This window comes from Hypomesus nipponensis, chromosome 16 (assembly GCF_054491055.1).
Source record: "Hypomesus nipponensis isolate SF chromosome 16, ASM5449105v1, whole genome shotgun sequence".
NCBI classification, from domain to species: Eukaryota; Metazoa; Chordata; class Actinopteri; order Osmeriformes; family Osmeridae; genus Hypomesus; species Hypomesus nipponensis.
Genome location: NC_140376.1, coordinates 7,946,411 through 7,972,327, shown reverse-complemented (window position 1 = coordinate 7,972,327; position 25,917 = coordinate 7,946,411). Strand labels below are relative to the sequence as shown.

The window sequence follows — 25,917 nt, the reverse complement described above, 5'->3', positions numbered from 1 at the left end:
ACACAAAGCACGTTACAACCAGTAGGCTATACCGGTAGGCTATATTTAGTCTGTCACAACCAGTAGGCTATACCGGTATATTTAGTATATACAATCTAATTAACATCCTTAGACATCCTAATTAAGATGAGTCAGACTGTTTTAGAAAATTGTTTTATAGTATTTACAAAATCCCTGCTGCCATTGACGCATCCGTTTCTGCAGTTCCAAATCTAGTGGAAATCTGCAGTATGGCTAAATTGCCTCCTCATGTCAACCATAGTCTATCTATGATGTCAACCCGTGATTAAAAACGTTAGCGTAGGTCTTCCAAATTCACTACGGATTCTACGTACGCCATTGCGCAAACCTCCCAGAGTGCTGTGCGCTTTTGCCATCTTGTCTGGTCGAGGCGAGTTGACTAAGGCAAAAGCGGCAGTTAGCTTGCTAGCTTGCTTCAGTAGAGAAGAAGGAATCCTGACAGCTATTACTGCTCAATATAGTGAGCTCTCCTGACGACGGCACAGCAAAACTTTCTTAGTTAGAAGTCGTTGTTGGGATATTTGTTCTTTTTTGAGAGTTTGTAGGTGGACATAATGGATTTGTTTATATGATGTCGTACATGCTGGTTCCAAGGAAGGGAAAGAACTAGCTAACGTAAGCTAGCTGGCTACCTTTTGGGCTAACTAGTTAGCCAGCTACAGCTTGCTAAAAGGGAGAGTGGTGAAGAACGGGCCCGCCTCAGACTAAAGTATCAGTAGCAGCTGGTGAGCTGTAACTGCGACAGGGGCCTGCTTGCAACTCCGGAGCCGGGACAACACTTCACGGAGGAGGCCAGGTCTGGAAGAACCAAAGGAGTAGAGGTTGTGTGTCAGGGAGGCTGGTCCCTGCTCCCGCTGACTGATACGGTCAACTCCGAGTTCCGAGGAAGAGGGCTAGCTCATTGCTGGCTTTTACGGAGATATTGGGGAACACATGATGTCGCATACTAGTTTTTGTCGTAGTTACAAACTGTGAACTGCTAACTTAAGATAGTGATATTTAGCTAACTTGTCAAGTTGATACACCAACCACTTTTATCTGGAAATAGAGGCGGGATAGGCATTGATATTCAACATGTCAAAAATGCCGGCAAAGAAGAAGAGCTGTTTTCAGATCACAAGTGTGACTCAGGCTCAAGTGGCGGCCAGTACCAACACGGATGACACTGAAAGCCTGGACGACCCAGATGAATCTAGGACTGAGGATGTTTCGTCGGAAATTTTCGACGTGTCTCGGGCCGATTTGGGGGTATGTGAAAGGAGTTCATCCGAGGAAACCTTAAACAACGTAGGTGATGCAGAGGCTGCTGCAGTAATGGCGTTATCGTTATCTCAAGAGGGGCCGCCACCGCTAGCAACAGGTCCTGTCAACGGAGGTTTTTCTGTTAAAAGTTTAGGCGCTGGTCATGGTATTACGCACGTTTTAGGAGGAAATGTGCCTCCGCCAGCCGCAAGTCTGCCCTCCATTCCAACTACGGCAACCCAGCAGCCACCATCCGTTAATGCTGGCCCTGCGGCGAACGTCGCTGCCAGCGTGTCCCAAGCACCCCTGGCGGCCACAACCTCGACAACAACAAGTTATAGTTCACGTTTCAGGGTCATTAAACTTGACCATGGTACAGGAGAGCCCTTCCGAAGGGGAAGATGGACTTGCACAGAGTTCTATGAGAGAGATTCCGATGGGTCTAGTATGAGTAGGACTGTGGATAGTATAAAACACGCTGTCACCCTTGATCACAATGTAGACAGTGGGTTAGGGACTACTGGTGGCTCTGTAGTCGTTCCCACCATCCTCCCAGCACAGACCCAGGAGTCCACCTCTGACAGCGGCTACTCAATAGCCCACCATGGCCATGTCCCGGAGCCTCAGCAGCAAGGCTACGGTTTAGCCCCTCAGATAGGGAGCACAGCAAGTGCCTTCCAGCCCACTGGGTACTCAGCTGTGGGGTCTCAGCCTTCCCAACAGGCCCAGGTCAACGCACAGCCTGCTGCCCCCCAAACTCTCCTCACTGGGGGGCTCAATGGTATGCCCCCAGGTACCATGCTGCAGAAATCCCCCATCATGCCTCCTCCCACGCAGGCCCAGCAGTTGACCTATTCCACTCATCCTGCGGGCATCTCGACGACCCAGCCAGACTACAGACAGCAGCACTTTGCCCAGATCCAGCCGCAGGGATCCGGCATTCAGACCCTTCTCATGGCCTCTCTATCCATGGGACCTCCAGTGAGCCAGGGACCCTCACCTGTCATGACCCCTGTTGGGGCTGGGGCCCAGGGACTGGGGCTAGGCGCTCATGCTGGGGAAGTTCAGGCAGCCTCAGGCCAGGGGCTGTTGTTACAGGTGGGGGGCGGTGTAGCATCAGGCCTTCCAGGTAGTGCCCTCCAGCAGCCTGTGAGCCAGCCCCAGCCTTCCACCACCCACACCGGCGTTCAGAACGTGCCTGCCACAGTGCCCAGCGCCACCAACACCCCGCCGGGCATGCCAGGTGTCGTCCCCCAGGGCCAGGTAGCCCGTGGAGGGGCTTCGACGGTGGACCCCGCCGCCGGCTTCCCCCAGGGGGAGGACGGCCGCAGGAAGTCGGAAGCCCTACCTCAGCCCAGCTTCACAAAGCCTTTCATCCCCGAAAGCCTACATCTCGCCACTCCCACCGTCAACAGTCTGTTTGGGATAGCTATCCCCATCGATGGGGATGAGGACAGGTAAGAGAAGGCGGAGGGGGGGGGTACATGTGTTCACCTTTTCTATTGTGGGAAAAGTCCACTCTTTGACTTATTACACTCTCATTTTTGTGGTCTGTGTTTGTATCATGTGTAGATGTTCAGCTCTATACAAGTAGGCCTACGTAATAGGGAGGGTCAGCAAGCATTCCTCGAAAATGAAAACAAAGCTCTGCTGACAGTAGGCTGGCTAGCACTGAGGGATGGATGGAGCGAGGAAGGGAGTATCTGGAAGCAGGCGCCCGTGTCATAAGCTAGGCCTACATTCCCATGGCATTCTGCGGCAATGTGGTCATACAGAATGTCTCCCCTGTGCCAAATCTGGCGTGAGGTATGCTATTAAAGGAAACGTTTGGTCGTACTCGGAAAAAACACCTTGACTGTTGTGTTCAGATTTGGATTGCCATGGGCTGGGCTACCATGGGCAGAGCACTGTGCCAGTGAGAGGGTATAAGTGTTTTTCCGATTTATGTTTCTGTTGTTCATGCCCAGCAAAACATGGGATAGTAAGCCACTTCATTATTAGAGGTCCCTTCTCTACTCCCCCCCCCCCCCCACAGTAAAACAGATTAAGCTAGTTGAATGGGGGTAGTTCAGTAAGCATTTAGATCCCTGACAATAAATTGTGTTTGGTAGATCACGCTTTCACCAACGTGAATGGAATACTCGCCAAACATGGCGGCTTGTGTCCACGCTTCTCCAGGGCCACGATCTTACCCAGTCCCCGGAGTAACTCTACTCAGTGATTGTCTGCCTTCTTTCACTTACCAACACACTGCAGTTGTTTTTTTGGCTTCATTTCAAAACCTGCCGTACAACATTGCTCGAATTGAAGTTTGACCTTCTCACCCTTGGTTGTAAACAAATGTGCAGGCCAGGAGAGGTGCCGTCTGTTTGGAGCATGGTCTAGTTGGAGTGTTCCAATTCCACACATGCATGTTCTATGTTTACTCAAGCCTCCTTGTTTATCAGTTCTCTTCTTTCCTCAGCACAGGGAAGTGTAGCAGGCCAGGTGTGTGTGTGTGTGTGATATGTGAGTGTGTAATATGTGAGTGTTTAGTTGGGGTGTCTTGAGGGAAATTAGGCCTGATTATATCGACCCAACAATATCCACGATACTAATCATTGTTTACAGGGAGATTTAGCATAGCAGTTGTCAATGTGCCCAAACAAAGTCGAAACAGAGTATGTTTTTGCCAGTGTGTGATGTCACCGAGGAACAGCCAGTGCCCGTTTCCTAATCAGTGTTGTATGTGTGCTGTGACATCAGCGGCTGTGTAACCATGGAGCCCCAGTGGTGGCAGCAGGACAGGACGTGTGGAGAAGGGACGGTGACAGACAGACTCTTGGCGATGAGAGGCCAGTCTGGGGGTCTGGCCAGCGATGAAACGGCTGGAATGATTGGGGCTCTGAAGGCCTCCCCCTGTCGCTGTGTCTCTCGCGGTGGTTGGGTCCTGAGCAGGGCCCATGTTGACCCATAGGCTTATCTCCATCCTTGAGGTGGCTCGGTTTTCATGCTGACTTGTGCTTTCTCTGTTTGCTTCTCTCTTTTCTTTGGGGAGAGGTTCTCCTGAGGCTTCCTATAGATTCTCTCTCACTTTTCCAACCCCCCCCCCCACACACACACACATAGACACGTAAGATATTTCTGTACTACAGTTTTATGTTTGGTTAACCTTGGAGTATGTGCGCAGGCATGCGTGTCTTTATTGGAGTCTTGATATTGATGAAAACAAAGTGAAACTTATCAGGTTTATTTGAGATTTTATCAGCCATGGGCTAGTTAATCATGGCACAAAGCTTGCTGGGAAAACAGGGGGGAAAGACTAGCCTTTTTAAAGGATCGCCTCAAATTACCCTGCTTATGAAACTCCATGTGTTTACACACACTCCTACTGTCATCCAGAAACACACTGTACTCGATTAGAAAGCTCGAAACAAGAATGAGTTTGAAATGGCTTTGTTTACCTCTGTTCTGAATTAGACACTGTCGCAGTTCTGGGGGTTGAAGTGGTGCACTGGGCAGTTAAAGTCTTTTTCTTGGAAAGGTTGGTGTCTTATGCTTGTCCCTGTCTCTGGGACTAACATTTGGTGAGGCTGCGACTGAGAGAAATTGACTCCATTCAACACAAAGACTTTGCCTTTAACTGGACTTAACTCCTTGGACCAATCACCTCACTGCACCAACGCCTGCCTCAGTTGGGATGGCATTGACTCCCTGTGTTTTTTTGTTTTTTAACTGTCCTTAACGGAGTCACCCGGTGCCACATTTCCTGTTAGCGTCCCCAGTGACATTTAACTTGTCGATAGTCATCCTTTTTCGCTTCAGGGTTCCAGTTTGAATGCTACCGACGGGAAGTTTTGCAATGACTCGTAATGGACTCAATGAAAGTTCATTTACTTTTGCTTGTTGTCCCCCCCCCCCCCCCCCCCCCCCCCCCCCCCCCGCTGATTAGCTGGCCTGTCAGCCTATCTGACTACGCGCAGGAGCTCTTCCCCTCTGATAAGACTCACACTTTTAGGAGCTCTTCTTTTCTCCTGCGTTCGCCTATTCGGTTGGCACCAGGCTATTCTGGGTGACCGGCCTCGCTGTTGCAGAGGTGAACGTACGGGACCGTTGTGTCTCGCCTGTCTCTGCTCCGGTGCCAAAGTCATACATGAGCGAAGTCTCATTGTGAGGGAAAACGGGCTGGGTGAAGAGTGAAGGTGAAGAGGGACACGGTGAAATCTGTACATTCTGTTCCTGGACGTATGTGCAGGAAGTAGCTCACCTGTGCGATTGTTCCGCCCCTTTTGACAGACGGGCCTCTCTACCACGAGCCTAGGTGAAGTGTTGAGTGAACGGCGCATGAAAACATCCTTTGTATGCTGGCCAGATATGAAGAGCGTGGCTCATTGGAGGCTGTGCGCCATAGGTTGGCCCCTCGACTACAGTGGGCCTCAGTCATATCTCTGCTCCCTGGAGTTTATGTGGGGGCCCCCCACTCCAACACCAACCCCCCCCCCGTCACTGTCTCAGACCTGTAATTAGAGCTGGACACTTTTAAGGCGATCAGTCACATTTCAAAGCAGTTTGCCGTCTTAAAAAAAAAAAAAACAGTTTCCCCCTCAGCGTTGGAATGGCGTTCTGAAAACCCCCGGGGTTGAAGAATACATTGCGACGTTTTTTTACACTTAACCGAGAAGATTGTATTAGTGTTGAGATGGGTTTGTGTGTTCGCAAGGAAGGGATTTGACCGACCAGGCTTATGCAAAATTTTAAAGACCCTGGGAATATGCTGTCTGATACTTCCAGTAGTTCTTGGTCCTCTTTTGACTTTATGGTTAGTGTGTGTGCGTACTGTGCTGTCTCCCAAAGCACTGCTGGTTAGGGAGGCTCTGCAGCTTACTTGGTAAAGACAGCAGTTGGAATGACTGGATGTTTTAGCTCAGTCATTCAACTTGCAGTACAAAACAGTGAGAGAACAAGCGTGTGTGTACCGGACATGCATGAGGTTGATCTAACCCCCCACACCCCCCCCCACACACACCCACGCCCATCTACCTCATGGCAACATGTGTCCCTGCCGACTGGGGGACATGCAGGGGAGGGGGGGGAGTTGGGGACTTTGGTTGCCGTGGCGCCCGAGAAACAAGACAAGGGAGCAGCTCATTCTCCACATATGTGACCCGGGTGAACTTCCAGGGACCCATTCCAGGAGCGCCCTGAATGGCTCCAATTGTGAAATGCCCGGGGCTTCAAATGGACAGACGGCTAGGACAAGCACCCCATCCGGCAGCTTCCCCCTGTCTGTCTGCCCCCCCCCGCAGTCTCCCCCAGTCTCCCCATCCTCCAGTTTGATTCACTTCACTGACTCGCTATTTAGTCCGCTGTTGTTCCATCCATTGCCGGTCTGTCTTTTACCCACATTGTCATTAGGACATTGACGATTCACCGACCAATCCGGTGTCTACTTGCCAGGACGACCGGGTTGTTTTTAATGCTGCACTGTTACATCCTCACAGCCCATAAGATTTGTTCACACAGACTTGTTGATCATTTTATTTTATTCCAAGACTGTTTTTGGACATAGATTTTCCGGCACAGACAAGTAATTTGTTTGTAGTTGCGTTTCTCAGGAAATTAAATGGATTTTTACTACAAGCGACTTTGTAGCTATTTTGAGGGTTGCGTGGTTTTGATGAATTAATTTCCTTTTCTGAGGATTTCCAAGACCACAAATGTGTCTCATTTGACCTATGGTTGGACCACAAATTCAGAGCTTCTGCCCTACAGCCCTCTAGTCAAGATGAAATTGTCCCTTCGAAGCTGCTTTGCACTACCCTCTTAGTCCCTGTTCCTCCCTAACCCAATTGTGTCAGTGATGGGAACTAAATCAGCCTCCTAGTTGTCTATGTAATAAGCAGTTCCTAGAATGCGAAATGTCAGCCTCTATTTTTCCCAAACAATTGGGAACTCAGACTCCGAGTCTTTCTGTGTCTCGCTCTCTCTCTCTCTCTCCCCCCCCCCTTCTCTTTCTCTCTCTGATGTACTCATCCTCCTCCCCCTTTTCACACTCTTCGGTCTGGTTACAGTATGTGAAGTATGTTGTGCTTCATTTTCAAAAGGAAGTCTCAAGACCAAAGATAACTTGTCAGGTTCTTGTTATCGTTTTGTGCTTGCTATATAGCACACTGTAATAGACTGCTGACTTCTTGTGTTCTTGTGAACAATGACTAATAGATTAGGAGCTGCGTGATTGTCTTTTCGATGGGCTTTGTGAATCTGCATGCTTTTGTGTACATATTTGACAAGAGATCCGTACTTAGGAACATAGAGGCCTAGTTTGCATACAGGCATTTTTTTTGTTGTCAAACCTACCACCAATAATGGTAACTATTTGTTAAGTAGTAGTCAAAACATAAGGTTGGCCTCCACACTCAGGTCAGTTTGTATGTTGCCTAAGATGTCAGGTCTCTCCAAGTACAGTTTTACTTTCCATGACTGGAAAGTACACATTTGGAACAACAGGTTTGCTCCAACAACTAGGACTAGTCATCGAGTACTAAACCCTCACTCACAGTTGGGCCTCTGAGTGAAAGGAAACTAAAGTCCATTTGAGTACAAATCATTTTGGATTATTTACTGTTTCAGAGAACTCCCAACGTAAAAGTACCCAACAGCCAACTCGGATAAGTCCTGAACGATAACAAATGTTAGCTTTGAAGCTAGCTGCACGTACGTCAATATACCTCACTGACGTAGCCAACAGTTCAAAGAGGAACCTTTAGAAAAAGAATACCAGAGTTGACACCGTATCTATTAATGAGTATGGGGATTGATTTTATTCTGCCGCATCATACTTGGTGGCATAAATAATAAAGCTGACTGTGGCCTCAGATTGCCTCTGTGTGCATCACAGTTGACTGTGATATTAAACGCCAGCCTCCTTCAGAGACCATAGAGCTGAGTCAGTGCCGCTGCTGGTGAGCCCCATGGAGGGAGGGGGGAGGCCCAGTTAGGCGGCTCAGGCGCAGAGGGCCCCCTCAGAGCCCAAATGTCTGAACAGTGAGTAATGAGGATGTGCGGAAAGCAAGGCAGGCAGCTGCGTTGGAGTCATTCGCTGTCGCTCGCTTGCTCTCTCTCTCGATCTCTCTCTTTCTCGATCTCTCTCAATCGTTCTCTCTCTCTCACTGGGGTTTCTTGGACTGATTCTTTTTGTGTGTTTCTGTACCTTTCTCTATTGTGCTTCAGTCAAGTTTTGAGTGACTTGTTTAGTAAATAGGCTGTGATAATAACAGTGATGAGCAAACCTTATGTAGCCAACGTTATACACTGCAGCAGTGTATACCAGGCCTGGTAGACGTGGAACATTGTGGCTGCATTGACTCAGCAGTACAGGGGAATAACCCTCGAGGGTATTTTATGGGGTTTACTTTGGGTAAATATAGAGAGCAGAACATCAAAAGTCAAATGAGGTATCCTTTTTGTTTTGTTTTTTATTACTCGTAAATCTGGCTGTCCTTGAATGGCCTGATATAAAGTGTATGTGTTGTTCTTCTAATCTTTTCCTCAGAGCTCTTTTTTCGAATGAGCTTCGTTGTCCTTCAAAAGCTTTGATGTGTTTTTTTCTTCTTCTCACCACTAAACACATCCTCCACACCTTATCGTTTTCTCCAACTCTCTGGAGGGTTTCCTATTGTCAGCAGTCATTAGTTTCAGTTCCCCCCTCTGTCTCCCAGTTGAGCGACCGATGCTGAGAAGTGGGCGAGTGTGTTACTGGCAGTCTAAAGAGGCAGTTGGATATTCACTCTGACCGTTTTTGAGACTGTTACGGAATCTGTTTTCAGTTTTGGTCATTCAGGAAGTAGTGCCTCAACTTTTAGATTTCCCTGTAGTCATCATCCCTGACTCTTGGGAACAGAAACTGAGGAGAAAGTGTTGGGTCAGGGCGTGGTCACATGGGAGCAATATACAGAACAGCCTTCATTTTTGAGTCATCAATTCACTATATTGAGTCATCAATGAACTAGTACAGTAGTGTGTCGGTAGAAAGTCTGGAACTGGCATGGTGGCCTTCCATGCCATGGTGCATGTCCTCATATGTCCTTGAAATTGGCTATGACTAATGTGTGCTAAGCTCTCACACCACCCTTTCTCTGTCCCCTCAAGCCAACTACTTGTTTTTGCCCAATCTGTGACAAAGAAAATCTCACAATCCCTGAAGAAACATGAATGGGCGCCGGAAGAAAACACGTCAAAGGAAATACTTACACGTAATGAAGGATTGCGTTACAAAAACAACAAAAAAAACATTTGTGCTTAGAAGGCTCTTCCCAATGCCAGCCCTGACAACTTAATCATAGCTCTTTCACTCCTTCAAATCCCTCTCCCTGCATCAGCCCTTTCACACCGACCTTAAAAGCACCCACATTTGGAACTCCAGGTCAGATAAAGGTTGGCCCAGGGCGACTAAGTGTGCAGTCCTAATGTCACACCCATCCAAGGGGGGGGGGGGGGGGTACGGTATGTAAAGGGAGTTTCTTGTGATTTTTCACAGATGTTTGTAAGCCGTTAGCCTCTCTCCAGATGAAAGGATTGGGATGCTTGGAACCCATTCTTATTAGGACTGGCACTCCCTGCTTCTGCCTCTTTTATTGTATTTATTGGCTGTGTAATGCGCAGTTAGGAAGACCTGGAGGGATATATTGGAAATCAAAAGTCACATGGCTGCACATAGTGTTCCTATAAAACAACAAAACCATTTCCGAAGTGTTGATTTGCAACCTCTGAACGAGACTGAGGCTCCCCGGCCTGCCGCATCGCCTTTTCCTGTCTGCCGCGCCGCACCCCCAGCGCCCATCTCCCCATACGTAGCTCGTGTCTCATTAGCTCGCCCCCAACCCCCCCCCCCCCCCCCCGTCTGCCCTGCCCTCCCCCTGCCCCCCCCCCCCCCCCCCCCAGTGCAACGGGACGGCCCACATCAAACCCCAGGCAAAGTCCCTGGAGAGTGACAGTGTTGTTAAAAAGCAGTGTCTGGCACAGCCAGAACTGACCTGAGGGGCCAGGGGAGTTCAGAGGGTCGGAGTCATGCTTCTGGACTCGAGTTAGTGCTTTTATCTAAAAAAAAATTGACCCTGGTTCGTGAAATTAAGCATGTCGTCCTGTCTCTAAACGTGTAGACTTCTTGTCGTGGTTCGTTCGTGTTCTAAGTCGTTAGGACAAGGCCAAGTTCTAGAGTCGCCTCTCAGTTTGGTGGAGCTATCATGTTAGTGCCAGGAAAAGAAAGTGTCATTAGTGGGGAATTTAACACCCTTTTGTATGCATGGCTGTTGCGTAACGATGCCATCTTTGTGTTGTCTACTTTGCTTGATTTACATGTTGCTGGGTCCTGTCGATGAATGATTTTACCAGTGGGGTGTCCAAGGCCCTATTCTCTCCCCGTGCTGTTGTACAAAGGTTTTCAACGTGCACTTAATTTCTCTCACATACAGGACTGTCCCCCTGTATGTCCCAAACACACCTTCTAAATGCCGAGTCAACGTTTAGCTGGCTACACAGCTTACTCGGAGGAGCGGGTCATGGCTGCGCAATCGAAGGCATCCTCTTCCCTCTCTCCTCCCAAAGGGCGATCCTTCAACTTAATCGGACTCGCCCTCATACCGCAGCACTGCACCATCCAGCTGACTCACCCACAGGGCCAAGCCGCTTCCTGCCTCAGTCATAAACCTGTCTCCACAGTGAACGCTCATTCTGGATTGACCCGCACAGGCACTCATATCCGTGCATGGATCAGATCCGTCTTCCTGTGTGACTCAGGAAGAACTGTAGTGGTGGAACAGGAAGTGACATCAGAAAGTGTGGGGGCCCCCCTGAAAGCTGATCTTCCCGTAGGACTGTGCGCAAGAACCTGCCGCGTTCGCACGGCTCGTGGAAAAAGGTTCGGCTGGGAATGTGGCCCGTCATGACGCGGAGGGTTATTAGTCGAGGTATTTCAGTGTCATTTCCGATATTCCTTAGTGTCATTTCTAGTAGGCTTAGAGGCTCGAGATAAAATCAATGCATGTTGTTATTGCGTTAATCCAAGACAAAATCTTGTAATACAACTTGCGCACATTGGACCGCGGTTTTGACTTGTCACTGTACAGTGTTTTCTTAAGCTTGTGTTTTCAGTCTTGTGCAACATGAAACTGACAGCCGTCACTAATCTCTTATATTCTCTGTAATATAGATACTTTCAATGAGATACGTTCAATATGTTGCAGACAGATATGCTCACTGTAGGTAAAGGATGTAAGAGCATGTTTGACTAGTTGACTAGTTTTGCACATTACCTCTCTCAGAGCTTTTTTTTCTTCTAAATAAAAGGCCTGCCAGCTATCATGGGACCTGTCACAATGACATGACATTTCTTTAAGGCAAACATTAGTGGGTCGGAGACTGAAAATGCCAAATTGGTTATTTTCCTTTGCTCTCCTCTAGGCTCAATACGCAATTCTCTTTGAACTCAGAAAGAACATAACTCAAAAGAACTCAGTTTTTGACAGGCAACGCTTCATTTGTCAAGTGCATGTGAAATAATAATACCACTTAACTTAAGCCCAGAAGGATACACAAGGCTCCCATTAACAAACTCTTCAGGCCTTAGGTTACCCAGACAGGACACCTATCTTTGGACACCTGCCCCGCAGCATTCCCCCTCCCACCTTCATACGCACACAAGTTAACCTCATCGACCATGTATATCAAGGGTGGGGAACGACCGGCCTGCGGGCCGCGTACGACATCATTTGGTCCGGTCCGCCATGGCACTGCAGGAACCATATTATTAGGTGCATTATTTGTTGGCAGCAGCAGTATTTTCATATGTGGAAGAGGCCGTGGAGGCGCGCAGCATTGTGTACCAATGTACCAAAAATCTTTGCTCGTGCACTCTGCGCGCTCGCATTGACTGTGGAATTCCTTTCTAGCGAATCAAACCCAGAATACCTTGTTGGTTTGGCCTAAGCCCCGAATGTTTACAACGTCTGGCTCCGTGCCTGATTAACACTAGGATCGATAAGCAGTCTCAAAAATGGTAGTAATATAAAAAAGAACACGATCCCTTTCCGTAATCATGATGCCCCCCCCAGAAATGTCCACTGCACCCCCAGTCAAAGCAGGCTGCATCCGTGCCAGCTAACATCACAAAGAGAAGCAGTTCCAGCCATCACATTAGGGCAGAGTTAATTGTTTGACCAAATATAGCAGGCACATTTTTAAGTTGATCATTCTGTACGGCCCCTGAATGATTTGATAAATATCCAAATGGCCCTTTGCAGACAAAAGCTTCCCCACCCCTGATGTATATCATCAAAACCTTTTGAAAAGTTTTTTGAAATCCGAAAGGAATCGCCAAATCCACACATTATAAGAAATCTGAGCTAAAGACGAAGAGAGATATTTGGATCTTTTAATGATACACTGTAACTGACGTCCTCAACTAATCCGTCATCATGGAGGCCGGCAAGCCATCCTTTTAGCTGTATCAAGCTTGAAAATGTCAGATCGTTCTGGTGTTGGTTGACAGATATTAGGTCCAAATTTAGGAAGCACCCCCCTTTACTCCCCCCCCCCCCCCCCATTGTCTCTGTCTTCCTCACACTTGGTCATGAGGGTTCAGAGGTCTATCTCTCTCTATAAACCCAGAGCGCAGCCCACAGCTTGCTTCATTTGAGGCTTGCCGCTTACGTCCCAGGTAAACATAAGGTGAAACGGGCTCTTTCACTCCTCACGACTCGACCCCCAAATCCGGGCTCTCGGGGACAGAGAGGAGAGACGTCCAGCGGCGAGTGAAAATGCGCGGAAACTTGTCGTAAATTCCCCAGTCAGTCGTAAAACGAAGCCGTGCCTCCTGAATGAGCCTTTCCGATTGGATGGGAGACCTTGCCTTTCCTGTTCTCGCTGGCATTTCACGTTTAATCTTGTTTGTCCTCAGGGACCTCTGGGAGGGTAGGTCTCGGAGCTTTTGAGCTGTCAAGTTTACGGTTTCAGAGACCACCCTCGCTCCTACAGGCCCTTAAGTCCTGTGTTTATCTTTTTACTGTATGGTCTCGTAGCCTCTATTATAGCAAAGCCAGTCTAACTGTTAAAACATTCAGATTGGTTTATTCAACTTCAGTTGTATTTAAGGCTAAGTACATCTTCGTAAGAACATTTATTGTGGATCTTTAACACCAACTTTAGAACGTAAAGCCAAATTGGAAAATAATAATATCAGACTTGTGAGTCCTTTTAAAGGTGATGAATGCGTAGGTACTCTGTGCTTATTTTCCCCCAATCGTGCAGAGCACAGAAACATCTGGAAGGACATTTTTAAAGTTGTCTGTATTACCCTTGACTGGCACCTGACCCCATTTAGACCAAATGTTTATTTTTCCTGGAAGTGTGTTTTTGCTGTTGCCCATGAACCCTGGATACGTCATATCTGAATTGAGAGCCCCCAACAACCTGGGACATGCGGGGGGACAGTCACCTGGGACAGTCCCCCCGCCCTCCTCCGTGATGTGTCCCTCTCACGTGTTGTCTCTCTCTCCCTTTGTGCATGTCTCTCTCCCGCCTCACTCATGTTTTCTTCCATCTTTCCTGTTTCTCTGTTAAAATGCAGGAACCCGTCCGCAGCTTTTTTCCAAGCCTTCCCAACTAGCAGATTACGTGGCTCAAAGTCTTTCAGTGATAGGTATGAGCTTTGGTGTGTGTGTGTTTGCCAGTGATGCTCGGCGACAACCCCCCCCCCTCCCCCTCCCCCGGAGTGTGCACGGAGAAAGCATGGCATTGTGGGGTGGGGTTTCTGCCGCTCACTCTGCAAGCAACTCTTCAGGACTCGTCAACACTTTTAGTGTGGTAATCTGACAGTCACGAGGAGCCAGCGCTCATGTTACTCCGGCCCGTGTACGAGCGCACGGCATCGAGCCGTGGGTCTGGAGAACGAGCACATTGAGATTATCATGATTTACTGTAGATAAGTAAGATGCATGTGCACCAACAAAAACAAGCTCCCTTTAATTAGCCTTGTAGCAATCGTAAGTAGCCGACATGTACAGGATGAAAACAACACTGAGGAAGACCAGGAAATATTGTTCGAAAACAAGCGATGGATAAATAAAAAGTCATCGCTTTTATGAGAGGACAAAAGTCATTTGTTGTTTTACTGACATCACTAAAAGGTTCATTCATTAATAACCAACTGTGTGAGGATGATTTGGCTTGTTGATCGGGAGGTGCCAGTTACATCTAATTCTTACTGAAACACCAAGGTGCAACTGATAATGAGTAACTCAATGAAGTTAATAGGTTGAATCACATTTGTTGAGTCCTCAAAACTACTTTCAAGAATCACTTGGTTGTCTTGTTTCTGTCTTGTGTGTACCTTGAACTAAGAAGTTGTTAGTGTTACTCAGTCAGATTTGTTTAATAGATTTTTACGGTTGGTTGATGGCAGTGTGCGTTACTCTTAATATTGCTTTTATAAGCTACAGGTTTTATTGGCTGATGTGAAGGCAAAGGTTTTTTGATGTGGCAGCAGATTGCCGAAGGCGATGTTAGTCATATACCTGTTCCTTTTTGGTTATGAAGATAAATGAAAAGCTGACAGCTCTTGGCAAGCCCATTATGGCTTCTTGCCACGGACACAATTTGTTTCTAAAAAGTTAATTTCGTTTGTTTCTCCGTTCCCCTGTCAGGAAACATCTCATTTAAGTGTTTGTTGAGATATGGAAGGCCTTGCGGCCGAGTCTGGCTTATGTAATGAAAGGTCATCTTTAAAGAATGTTGTCCACTGCTCACATATATGTTGGTACAGTACAGAGTGTTACACCCCTGGTTATCTATTTAAAAATTCCCCCTGAGTAACTGCTAAGTTCAAACAAGGTCAGTGGTGTAGATTTACAGAGGTCTGATATGTTTGCCATGTTAGACAATACATGGATGCCACATCATCTTTAGCATCTTGTAGTCGTCCCTTTGTGTCGGGCCATTTACAACTTCCACACCCTTCGTGTGACTTGAATATTGGTCAATTGTCACATCACACACAAGTCCTTCGTCATAAAGCGTAAGCCCATAATCTTTCCGCAATAAAGTTCAGTGGACCATGTGATGCGACTGAACAATACCTGTGGCCCCGCTGAACACAAACAGCAAATCCCACACCTGTGTTTGTCTTTGAAGGGAAGATGGACTCGTTAACGTGTTTGGGTGAGCACCCCTAACAGCAGAAGCAGTTGCGTAAGAGTCGTGGCTTGGTTTGGCCCCAGCTTCACAGCGTGCGTTTGATCCGGATCCAGCTGAAAGACACTGGGGCGCTGTGACGAACCGAGACACTTTATTCCAAACAGGTTCCTCTTTAACTACAGGTAAACCTGTGGGAACGGTCTCCGACTCACTTTGTTTCCAGTTCGTCTCTTGGCAAGGTCTGACTAGTTGGGAGTGTTCACAGTTTGAGGGCTGCCATGATAGTCTCCCTTGATTCAAGTTATACCAAAACCTCCTGTAAGTCGTATCGAGCAGTCGCAGTCTTGAGTTTGTCCGACCCTTTTTAATAAAGTAACTTCACAATCCCTCTTGAGTTAAGAGAAGCTGCATTCGTCACACAATTTGGCGTTCATTTGGCAAGTCTAAAACCGGAGTGTCATGAGTGAACTGAATTGATTCCACTTGTGTCTCTTGCTTGTTAGAATCTCCCCTCAAAACAAAGAGGGAGAGGTATTTCCTGGTAGCTGCATAAACTAGTTACAGGTCACACTCGACTGCATTTGTAGACATTCTTTTGGGGTTTTTCTGGTTACCAGCTGAATGGGACATTGTAACGGTTGCGGCACCGAAAATATCTGTAAGCCCTAACTAAAGCAGCAGTGGCGGGTTTTTTTTTTTTGTACATTTTATTTTACTTCTAAATGAAACACTTTATGATGAGCTGTAAAAGGCTGACAGATTTATATGTGGAGTCAGTTCACCTGACTCGTCCCTCCAAAGTCTGCTGCATAGGTTGATCCAAGCCGGGTATGCAGCCCATGTTTACAACGGGGAAGCAAACAGTTAGTTTTCAAGAAAGAGGAAACTTCCTCGTGGGAAAGAAGCTAGCTACCGATGTGCCACGTTGTAAATGCCGTTCTTTGTCACGAGCCAATATCGGAGGGTGGTAGTCTACGTTTTATGAGATCAAACCGCCTGTCCTTACCTCATAGGTAGCTTCAAGTAGAACAGAACCCTCCTATTGTAATTGCTAACAGCCAGTAGTACATTTCCTTGGTCCCACCCCCCAAAGTCCAATTTTTATTTTTTTCCAAGTCATGTTGAAGAGCACACGCAACAGTAAGTACATCATTTTGAGCGGATTACTCACTGCCTCCACTGGAGTGTCTCCCAGCTCCATTTCTGTCTCCAGGCCCCCAGTGGAAGTGACACTGGAAAGCACTCTGATCTTTCACTTTACGAGGGGCGTAGAGGGGGCCCGGATCATGTCCGATGGTCATTTAAAATGCTTATGTAAGAGTCCCTAGAACACCCAGTCTAAAAAAGAAAAGAGAAGCCAAGTAGTTGGCAACCTAGTTGCGACCCCTGCCCTTTACCAATCTGGGTAATCGTGTTGGCTGCCACCAGACGGTCTTCGCGTCGAGGTGGGATCTAAGGTGAGACACAGATTTATTAGCACATGGACACCCAGTGTTTTTTTTTCCATGCTAACGTGACCAGGAGAACCTCTGTTTCAGAGAGGTGGCCCTAAATGACTCTCTCCCCTTGATCCTGTCATAATGAGCTTGTGAATGCGAGGGCTTACAAGCCGGAAGGTGCTACTATTGTGTCATGAAGCGTCAATGTCGCCTCATGATAAGGACTGTCATTGAGTTAGCTAACACATTGACCCTAAACACCCTCAGCATTGGAGTCATCCCCCCCCTCAGCAAGTGGTAAAGGAACTCAAGAGAGGCAAGAGAAATGTAAATAGAACATATTGAACATGACCTTTGACAGTGCCAGGCCCCTTTATAAGGTGATAATTGAAGACTGAAAGTTCCACAACCCCCCGCTGCCTTCGCATATGGAATTTGATGGTCACATTACAGCAGGCCCTCGTTATCGTCTAACGTCCTCAGAAGCCCCGGGGGGTGGGGTGGGGGTGGGGGTGGGGGGGGGTAGTAACCCTTTCTGCCTGGTAGGATAGGATTCTCTGCCATCTAACAAGCTTCCAAGCTGGAAGTTATTTTAGCCCCAGCATAGGCTAAAATAACACACCATACCTCAATTGAATATTAGACACAACCAGAGGGATATGTGTGTTCCTAGATATAAAGTGTATCCTACTGAAGGCATGGAGGGTCTTCCTTGTCTGCATCAATCAAAGACCCCCCCCCCCCCCCCTCCTCCTTCAGTTTATCTACAGATTCACCGACCTCATTCTTGGCCACCAAGTGGGAGACACCCCCCTTTGAAAGGAGTGGAGTCCAGAAGTCTCCTCGAGCTTTCATCCTGGGACATCTGCAGAAAGCAGCAGTTGTTTTTTTGCACCAGGAATAAGCATTATGCAACAGAGTCGAGTGAGCGGGTCAGACTCCATCACTTCAGTTCCCTATGGTCTGTTTACAGGGAAACTGGCTTGGCAGGGAGGGTGGGGGGGGGGGGGGTGCAAGCTCCTACCCATGACTCTGATTTAGCGCTGGAAAAATAACCCAGTCACCAGTCCAGCGCTGCCATGCAGGACGAGGACTTGTGAGGTCCCTCCCTCTGTCGTTCGCTTTCCTTGTTCCTGTTTCAACAATACCCAAGGGAACCCCCTTCCGTTGCCACCTTTCTTTGGAATAGAGCTGTTCTGAGGAACACGTTCATCTATTCACAGCAACCGTCTGTTATCTTTCTACGGAATCTACATTGAAGGGAAACCAAGCAATCTTCCCCTGCAATAAGCAGAGCAGGTTTTGTCCTGTATCTGCCATAAGTGTTGTAAATGTCTATTTGAGCTCGGTCCTGTTGTCAAGTCATAAACCTGACCCCACGTGGAACTCTTGGGGTTCCTAGAACCTGTTCCCATGAAACAGCCCCTATTAGCTTACTGACCCAACTCATCAACATCACATTGCTCAAATGCATTCAAGGCAAACATGCAGTTGAATAATTCGCATGACCTTACCCTCTGGTACCTTACTGGTCTTAGTGCCAAGACAATTTTGCATAGAAATATTGAAACATGGAATTTCACACCAGTCCTCTCAAGACCCCCTGTTGTGCCCGTTTGGGGTCTTTGTGCTCAAACGAAGGAAGCCCTCAATCAAGAGGGTATTTAGGAAAAGACAAGGAGGCATTTACTTCTGCTTATTGACTTAGTTAAACCTATAGAAAATAACTTGGATTAAGTTAATCAAAGGTTTTACCATTACTAACCAACAGTTTGTTGCCCAGGAAAACAAAAGCCCGAAAACAAACGACAACAGTGCAATTATTTTTGCTGTCACCATTACAAAATGGGGCCTTTAACCCTTTAATTATAGGAAAGAGGGAAAACGGGAGTGTCTGCTGACATCATCTGGTTTAACAAAGAAGTGCAGCCGCAATAAAGCCAGCACTAACGCAGGGGGATAAACCAGGTCTCCGAACAAGAAAGAGCCTGACAGCCACTCGTCAGCCAATAAGCCGCTCCGCTGCCGTCGTCGTCGTCTCCCCTCGCCAGCACTCGAGAGCCCCGCGGGGGGGCCCACCGACGGGCCGGACGAGGATTTGTTCAGCTGCCTTCTCTGGCGGTGTGTGTTTGTATGCCTTTCGGATGGGGAAGTGTGCCTGTGCATCTGGCCTTAATGGACAACACATTGTGTTCTCGTCTCCTAAGGGAGTCATGTGATTGAGTGGAGAGGGGGGCGGGGTGGGTTGGGGGCGGGGGGACCCCACTCTGGCCATGCACGTGTCCCCATGTTTTTCCCATGACGATATAAACCCCAAACCTGAACTCTCTCTTTTTTTTTCTTTTTTTTTTAAGGGAGGGTTGACTTGATTTTTATGTTGTTGTTGTTTTTTTTTCCTGTGCGCGCGAGAGGGGGCGTTTGTTGTGATGTTGGTCTTCAGATCTGCAGGGCCAGGTAGCGGGGGGGCTGGTGTCTGTGGAGTGGTGGTCTGGAGGGCCTGGTGGTGACACACGTGTGCACTGTTGTGGTCCGCACAGAGGGGCCTTGTTATGGGTGACACCCAGCGAGGAGCCCTTACGTAAACGCGCCACATGTTTGCCTCCTGGAATAAAATGTACGGCTTGTTTTATTTTCCTTGGAAGCTGATTGGCAACAAATTACATTTGCTGCCAATGTTGTGGGCTGTTTGGTTTCTTTTTCTTTCTTTTTTTTGCCCTTCGCTTCCTTTTAACCCTTCCTGGCCCGTCTCCCAACAGACAGACAAGACCATGTGACCCAGTCTGCATGGTGTCACTGTTTTGGAAAATGATACAAACACATTCCATCCTTGGTTTGTTAGTATTCTCTCATCTTTGTCCTGGATGTGTTAATGGCTTATTCAAAGGAAAGAATGTCATGTTCTTGTTTATCAATGGCCAGATTGCAATCAAGTCTCCCCCAAGACGAGAGGAATGCTGCTCCTTGGCTCCCATCACGTTAGCATATAGCTGACTTGTGTCACCTCCTCCCGACCATACATTGCCTTTGTTCCAGCAGTACTCCTCCTCAGCCACCATGCATACCTTGGCTGGGTGGATAGGAAAGTGGGTCATTGGCGTGGGGACAGTGCTTGTACAATGATGCTTAGCTGTTAAAAAAAAAAAAAAAAAGAAGAAGAAAAAAAAGGAGCAGAGTTCAAACTCTTAAAGGGCCCATAGTTAAGTTAGGCATTTCTCGAAATGATAAAAGTTAACAATGATAAAAGATGTACTCTAGATCTGTATTCACCATCACAAAGGTAACGAATGGACGCTTTTAGGGAGGACCCTTTATAGCTGACTCGTTTGTTGCTCGGGATCTACTTCTGTTGATCGATGAAATGGGGAAAAGGCTTTAGAAAATACATTGGCACACATGAGCAACCATGTACTAAATATGAAACTTATTACAAAGCACATCCTTTGAAATGTAAATGGGACGTTAAGACTGCTGTGGGACAAATGTATTTATAATATAATCATGACAAGGACTTTAGAGTCAGGCAGGAGACTTTGAAACATATTTTGGCTCTGTAGCACTTATTTGAAACGTCTTTTGTTAAGTAATTCGAAACATTCATTCAATGTCATTGAGTGATATTCAGTAATTGTGGAATCGTTAAGCCTATTTGCAGATCTGAGCTAAATGAATCGTTCACACGCATATTTCCCATAACATAATGTAATTTTATTAAACTTGTTTTTTAATTCTCGGGACTTGATTGATTGTGTTGGCATCAGTTACATGTGAATTACTTGAAGTACTTGGATAACCTTTAGCATGCGTAAATGAGGTTGGACCACAACGCGCTTAACTCCGCCTCTTACATTCTTTCAAACAAGGCCATGTGATGTTAACTTCTTTAAAGACTGTGGAAGGTAATATTAGCAACTAAACACTGGACTGCCTTTCTGTATGAAGAGCTATCTTGGTAGATTTTGTGACTTAACGAATATTATTGGATACTTCAACTATGAGGTGTAAAATGAGTTACAGCTTTCCCTGCTCGCCGTCCTCACCATCATATTCAGGACAATTGGTTCCTTACAGGGCAAGATGCATCAGGTAATTGTCAGACATTGCTAAAGTAGGCTTAGTCTTTACAGCCTACCTTGTTTCGTGTGTTTAATATTGTGTTAATGGTATTGATGTTAAGGTCGTTAGAACCATGTCCAGTTGACTGGATCCAACGTTGGTCTATTTTTCTTTCGTTATGCACGTCCAAAGCTTAAACTTACATTTTGACTTAATGTTTGCATATTATTGTTTAAGTTTTGTTGTACAAGCTTATTTTAAATGTATTATTTGGTGCTGGTAATAGTAGCCTATATTGTTTTTAACGCGCGACCACATAGGGCAGCACGGTCCCCGCGTGCCCACTCGCTGACACGCTCTACTTCAGGCAGTCACGTAGTAAACGTAATGCCTCGATAGGAACCTTTAGTTAACAGATCGATTACAGCTAACTGAGACTAGGTTTTACTATTATATTACACGACCTCGGTGCGTATTAAGTCATGTCAGCACGGATTTTATGTTCACTTTCCTTGTAAACAGGCGCGCCATCCTCTCCCGTTGACGACGCGATCCTGGTCTTTTAATATACATATTTGCTTTAAGGTTGATAAACGGTGGGGTTGAGTGGCTTAATTTTGTGCAACGTCGGATGTCTCACATAATCTAAAATGTCTCCCATATCAACATAAAATGGTGTAATTCAGTCTAAGCAAAATTATGACAATATTACTTTGGCTCTGTACAACGTTCTGTTTGGAAATAAAAAAGCCCTTGCCAGAGCACCTTCTAGCGGTGTGTAGCGATCGAGCCCCTTTGTTCAGGCAATGTTCTCTGGGCGGTGGTGTGCACATGAGGCAGTAGTAGCATAAATCCAGGAATAAAAACCTTAATGATCTGGCAGATTCGCAACAAAAAAAAGTACCGTGGATATTTAAATGTTATAACCCAAAGTAGGGTCCCGGACACAGTGAGTATTGTGCTTTTTGTAGGACATACTGGTACACATTAGATTTTGGGGACGAATAATCGCCTAAAAACGCTTCTCGACGATATATATAGCTTTATGTCTGTGCCTTATAGATATGGATATATATGTATATATATATATTGACTGTGTATTTTAATCAATAATATTACATAACCCCTATATTTAGAAAGCATGCTTGCCAATGCAAGAACATATCCTATGTTATATTTTCTTCTGTTAGACTGGGGAAGTCGTCGTGGTTTTTTCAAAATGTTATGGGGGGAAAACGTTCTACATTGTAAAAGTGTTTCATACACTTGCATAGAAAACGCACCGTCATGTTCTCTAAAGTTGTTTGCATTGAATCGGAAATTTTACATTTGCTTTCCAATAGCAGTTACGACCTATTTCCGTCATGCTTTGCTTGTTTTTGTGGGAAGTCTTGTTAAGTAATCAATGACCATTGTGCATTGCGCATTCGTGACTAATGTACAGTATCTATTTAATATGGAGTTACTACCCAGGATGTGATTTTCAGTAATTGTAGGGTGTGCCGACAAGGCTACTGGGGCCCCGTAGAGGTGTGTGTGTGTGTGTGTGCGGCATTGTGCTGTTCAAATGCGTCATGTGACGCTCCTGCGTTAGCAATGGCTTATTGCAGCCTATTGAAAGTGCACTGTATCGCGAAATAATGTTACACACAATAGAGCACTCAATGGGGTGGATGGAATTTTTGTATGAACTCCCTGCCCTTCAACTCTTGACATTTGGCTTCTTCTACTGACCTCAAAAACATCTGTGCACACGTTCCTTTTCTCATATTAACTGAAGTAAAACTCTCCATAATACAAATGTTGTCGTGAATTTGTGTGTATTCTTAACAGGAAGTCACAGGAGTGGCGGAGTCCTGTTTTTTTTAATTTTCTTTTGAAACGTCAACTTGTGGAAATGGAAACATTTAAGAAGTTTATATCTCCACGTTGCCTACTTGTGAAGTTCTATGACGTAGTCTTGTTTGACGTGCAGGATCTTGACTCGCACAGGAGCAGTTTGGAGAGGATTGGAACGAATGTGGGATGATTCTGCGCTCTGGAATTTAGTGTCTGACATTTTTTTTTTCCTTTCTCTTTCACAGTACATCTGGTGCTAGTGTTGTAGCCATCGATAACAAGATTGAGCAGGCAATGGTAAGTTTATCTTCTAATAGCCTCGGATCTCTTTGTGCTCCACTTTGTATTTTAGGCAGATTCCCCCACTGTGTCCCATACTTTGAAAGTAATACACAATATCACGATGATGCACTGTAGGTTTAAGCCTGATGGTATATACACTCTGACCCAGGTCGTTTACAGTACAGTCCATTCCACTAGTAAATACAAATAATTCTCGCACAGCTTTGTGTTAGTTTAACTCTGTGCAGGCCTAACCTGATGTCTGTTTAGTCTTTTTTCACGTCTCTCTCTGTTTCTCTCTTTGCGTCAGGATTTGGTGAAGAGCCATCTGATGTATGCGGTGCGCGAGGAGGTGGAGGTGCTCAAGGAGCAGATCAAGGAGCTGTACGAGAGGAACTCTATGCTGGAGCGGGAGAACGCTGTGCTCAAGTCCCTGGCCAACAGCGACCAGCTCACCCAGCTGTCCACCCAGCTCAGCCCGGTGGGCAGCACCTCCCCGCCCCAGCAGCAGGCCGGCCTCCCCCCTACAGCCACCACCACCACCCCCCTGGGCCACCACCAGGAAGGCAGCCAGGCCCTCGGCACCCCCGTGCAGCCTAACGTCACCTCAGCGTGATCCCCCCCCCTGCATCTCACTGACACACCTCCCAACGTCACGGAAGCAGGGGATTCCCCCCCCACCCCACCCCACCCAGAAAACAACCCTCATCCCAGCTACTTAAAAAAAAAAAAAAAGAAAAAAAGAGAGACAGAAGGAAGAAAGAAAAAAAAAGCTCAGAACTGCAATTGATGTTTTTTGGGGTTAGGGTTTTGGGGGGACAGGAAGAATGCAACCCGATCGGCCTTCTTTGTCACCGTGGCCTCCGACTCGAGTGATAAGCCATGCTTCGCTGTGTGCTCGCTGCTCTTTGGGCCTTCCCAGTATTAGACAAGTTGTCTGTTATCCTGTGAAAGCGTCCGTTTGGCCAGGCGGCCCATGTATGCGCCAGGGCAGCCAGGGCCAGGTTTCCAGGGGGGCGGGGGGGGGGGGCGCGGCTGTGTTCGCCCAGGGCAAGAGAGAGGTGATGGGGCACTCAGAGCTTGATTTGGTGGTGGGCGAAACCGCAAACTAAGGGCGAAGGTGTTCCCAAGCATCCTAGGAGACCATGGATTGTACTCCAGTTACCCGTACCTCTTGGCTCTATGCGGCCAGTCGGCGGGGGACAAGAGAGGAGAGAAGGACAAATGAGACTGACGCAGAAGAGTAGGTTCACTGACCAATAGAAGGTAGACTGTGAGCCTTTGCTTTTTTTTTTTTTTTTATGCTGCAAGACTAGTTTATTTTTTTCTTCTTCTCCCCCCCCCCACAAAAAAAGCCACCATACCTAGACATCTGTCACAATACTCTTATAAGTTCAGTTTTACTGTTTGCATTTATTTATTTCAGGGCTGCTATTTTCATAATGTAAATGAACAATGTCACAGACATACTTCTATAAAAATAAAAAAAATTACCATTCTTTTTGGTTTTTTGGTATGTTAGGTAATTGGTCAGGTATTCCATTAGTAGTCTATATTGCAACAAGTAGTTCCTGTGTAGGCAATAAGAATATGAATCCTTCAGCAAGGCAATTTTCCCATGGCGTAGTGCTAACACTAAAGGCAGTTAACTTCAAATCCAGGTTGAATGTACATTTTTGTAAAGCGTGTAAAGTATTAAAGAGCATGGAGGGTTTGTACAGGGGAACGTAAGTTCTAGAAATATAATATCTTCAGTGGTATGTTTTGATGAAGAAAACTGTTCATTTACTTTGCTATAGTTTCTTTGTCAAAAAATAAAGAGAGATTGCCATACTTCCCCAACCTTACGGAATTCTACTTTTGCATACTTTCTTTTTTGGGCTGAGGGTGAAAAGCTGTGAAATTGTTCAACCTACTTTGTAACCAAAGACGTGAAGCTGTGTAAGACTTCTTTTTTCTTTTTTTTTTTTATGCACACACTTTATGTATTATTTTTTACCTTCTCCTTCACTTTATTTTTGTTGTTGCTGTTTAGCATGTCTTGCATGATCTATAATCAAACCACTTTCTTACCTCATGTTTGTATCGAGCACACTTATCATAACATTAACTAGTCAGTCTGTGAAAGATGGAGAAAGAATGAAGCCAGGAGTCGGGAAATAGAATGGTAGAAGAAGAGAATTTGGAGGGAATTAAAAAGAAATGGACTGTTGCGTGGCAGGAAAGTCTAGTGTGGCGCACATAGTCACAAAATGAAGTGAGCCATCTTTTTTTTTTTTTTTTTTTTTGTAAGTGTAAATGGTGTTTTGAATTTCATATGCAGACAACACATTTTGTTACATTGCAAATGTTAATGTATTTAATGAATGCAAGCGTTTAGATTCCGGTTGTAGTGTACCAACACATACTTTGTTGAAAAGAATGAGACAACCATACCTGAAAATATCAAAAGTGAACTCAATGGAAACCAATGTACATTTCACACAACTCCAGTGAGAACCCAGTCCAATTCAGTGTGAGCCTATGAGAGAAGTCTTGTCTGTGTCACGTGTCTTTTGTGCCTCCTGTACCATGTGTCTCCTGTGGGAGCCATCCTGGTTCGATCTTTGTGGCTTAGAACCAAACCAAAATGGTCTAAAAATGTACAATCAGTCATCTTTATGGGATGAACTTGGATTTCACTTTCTGCAGCAGTTTTTTTTTTTTCTTCTTCTTTAGTTTCTGTTTGAAGGAAGACGCCGTGTACATGCCAAGTGTACTGTATGAACGTGATCACTGAGCCTTGGAGAAAATATCTTAACGATGCCCTTGTAATGTGCTGTTCTGACAATTTTAGTTTTTAGTCAAATAAATTACTGTTTTATTAAGAATGTCA

At 46.2% G+C, this 25,917-nt stretch overlaps 1 protein-coding gene across 3 annotated transcripts; it reads left to right on the top strand.

Moving 5' to 3' along the window:
- The first annotated feature begins 382 nt into the window (after positions 1 to 382).
- On the top strand, positions 383 to 25,917 carry tsc22d2 (TSC22 domain family 2). Of its 3 annotated transcripts, XM_084675801.1 has the most exons (4): positions 383 to 2,720; positions 13,865 to 13,936; positions 23,006 to 23,057; positions 23,353 to 25,917. In XM_084675801.1, exons 1-4 carry the CDS (start codon positions 1,096 to 1,098, stop codon positions 23,656 to 23,658), a joined length of 2,055 nt encoding a protein of 684 aa, XP_084531927.1. In that variant the 5' UTR covers positions 383 to 1,095; the 3' UTR covers positions 23,659 to 25,917. The 3 variants fall into 3 exon arrangements, with proteins under 3 accessions (XP_084531927.1, XP_084531929.1, XP_084531930.1); XM_084675803.1 differs by lacking the exon at positions 13,865 to 13,936; XM_084675804.1 differs by lacking the exons at positions 13,865 to 13,936; positions 23,006 to 23,057; positions 23,353 to 25,917 and adding an exon at positions 2,836 to 2,937.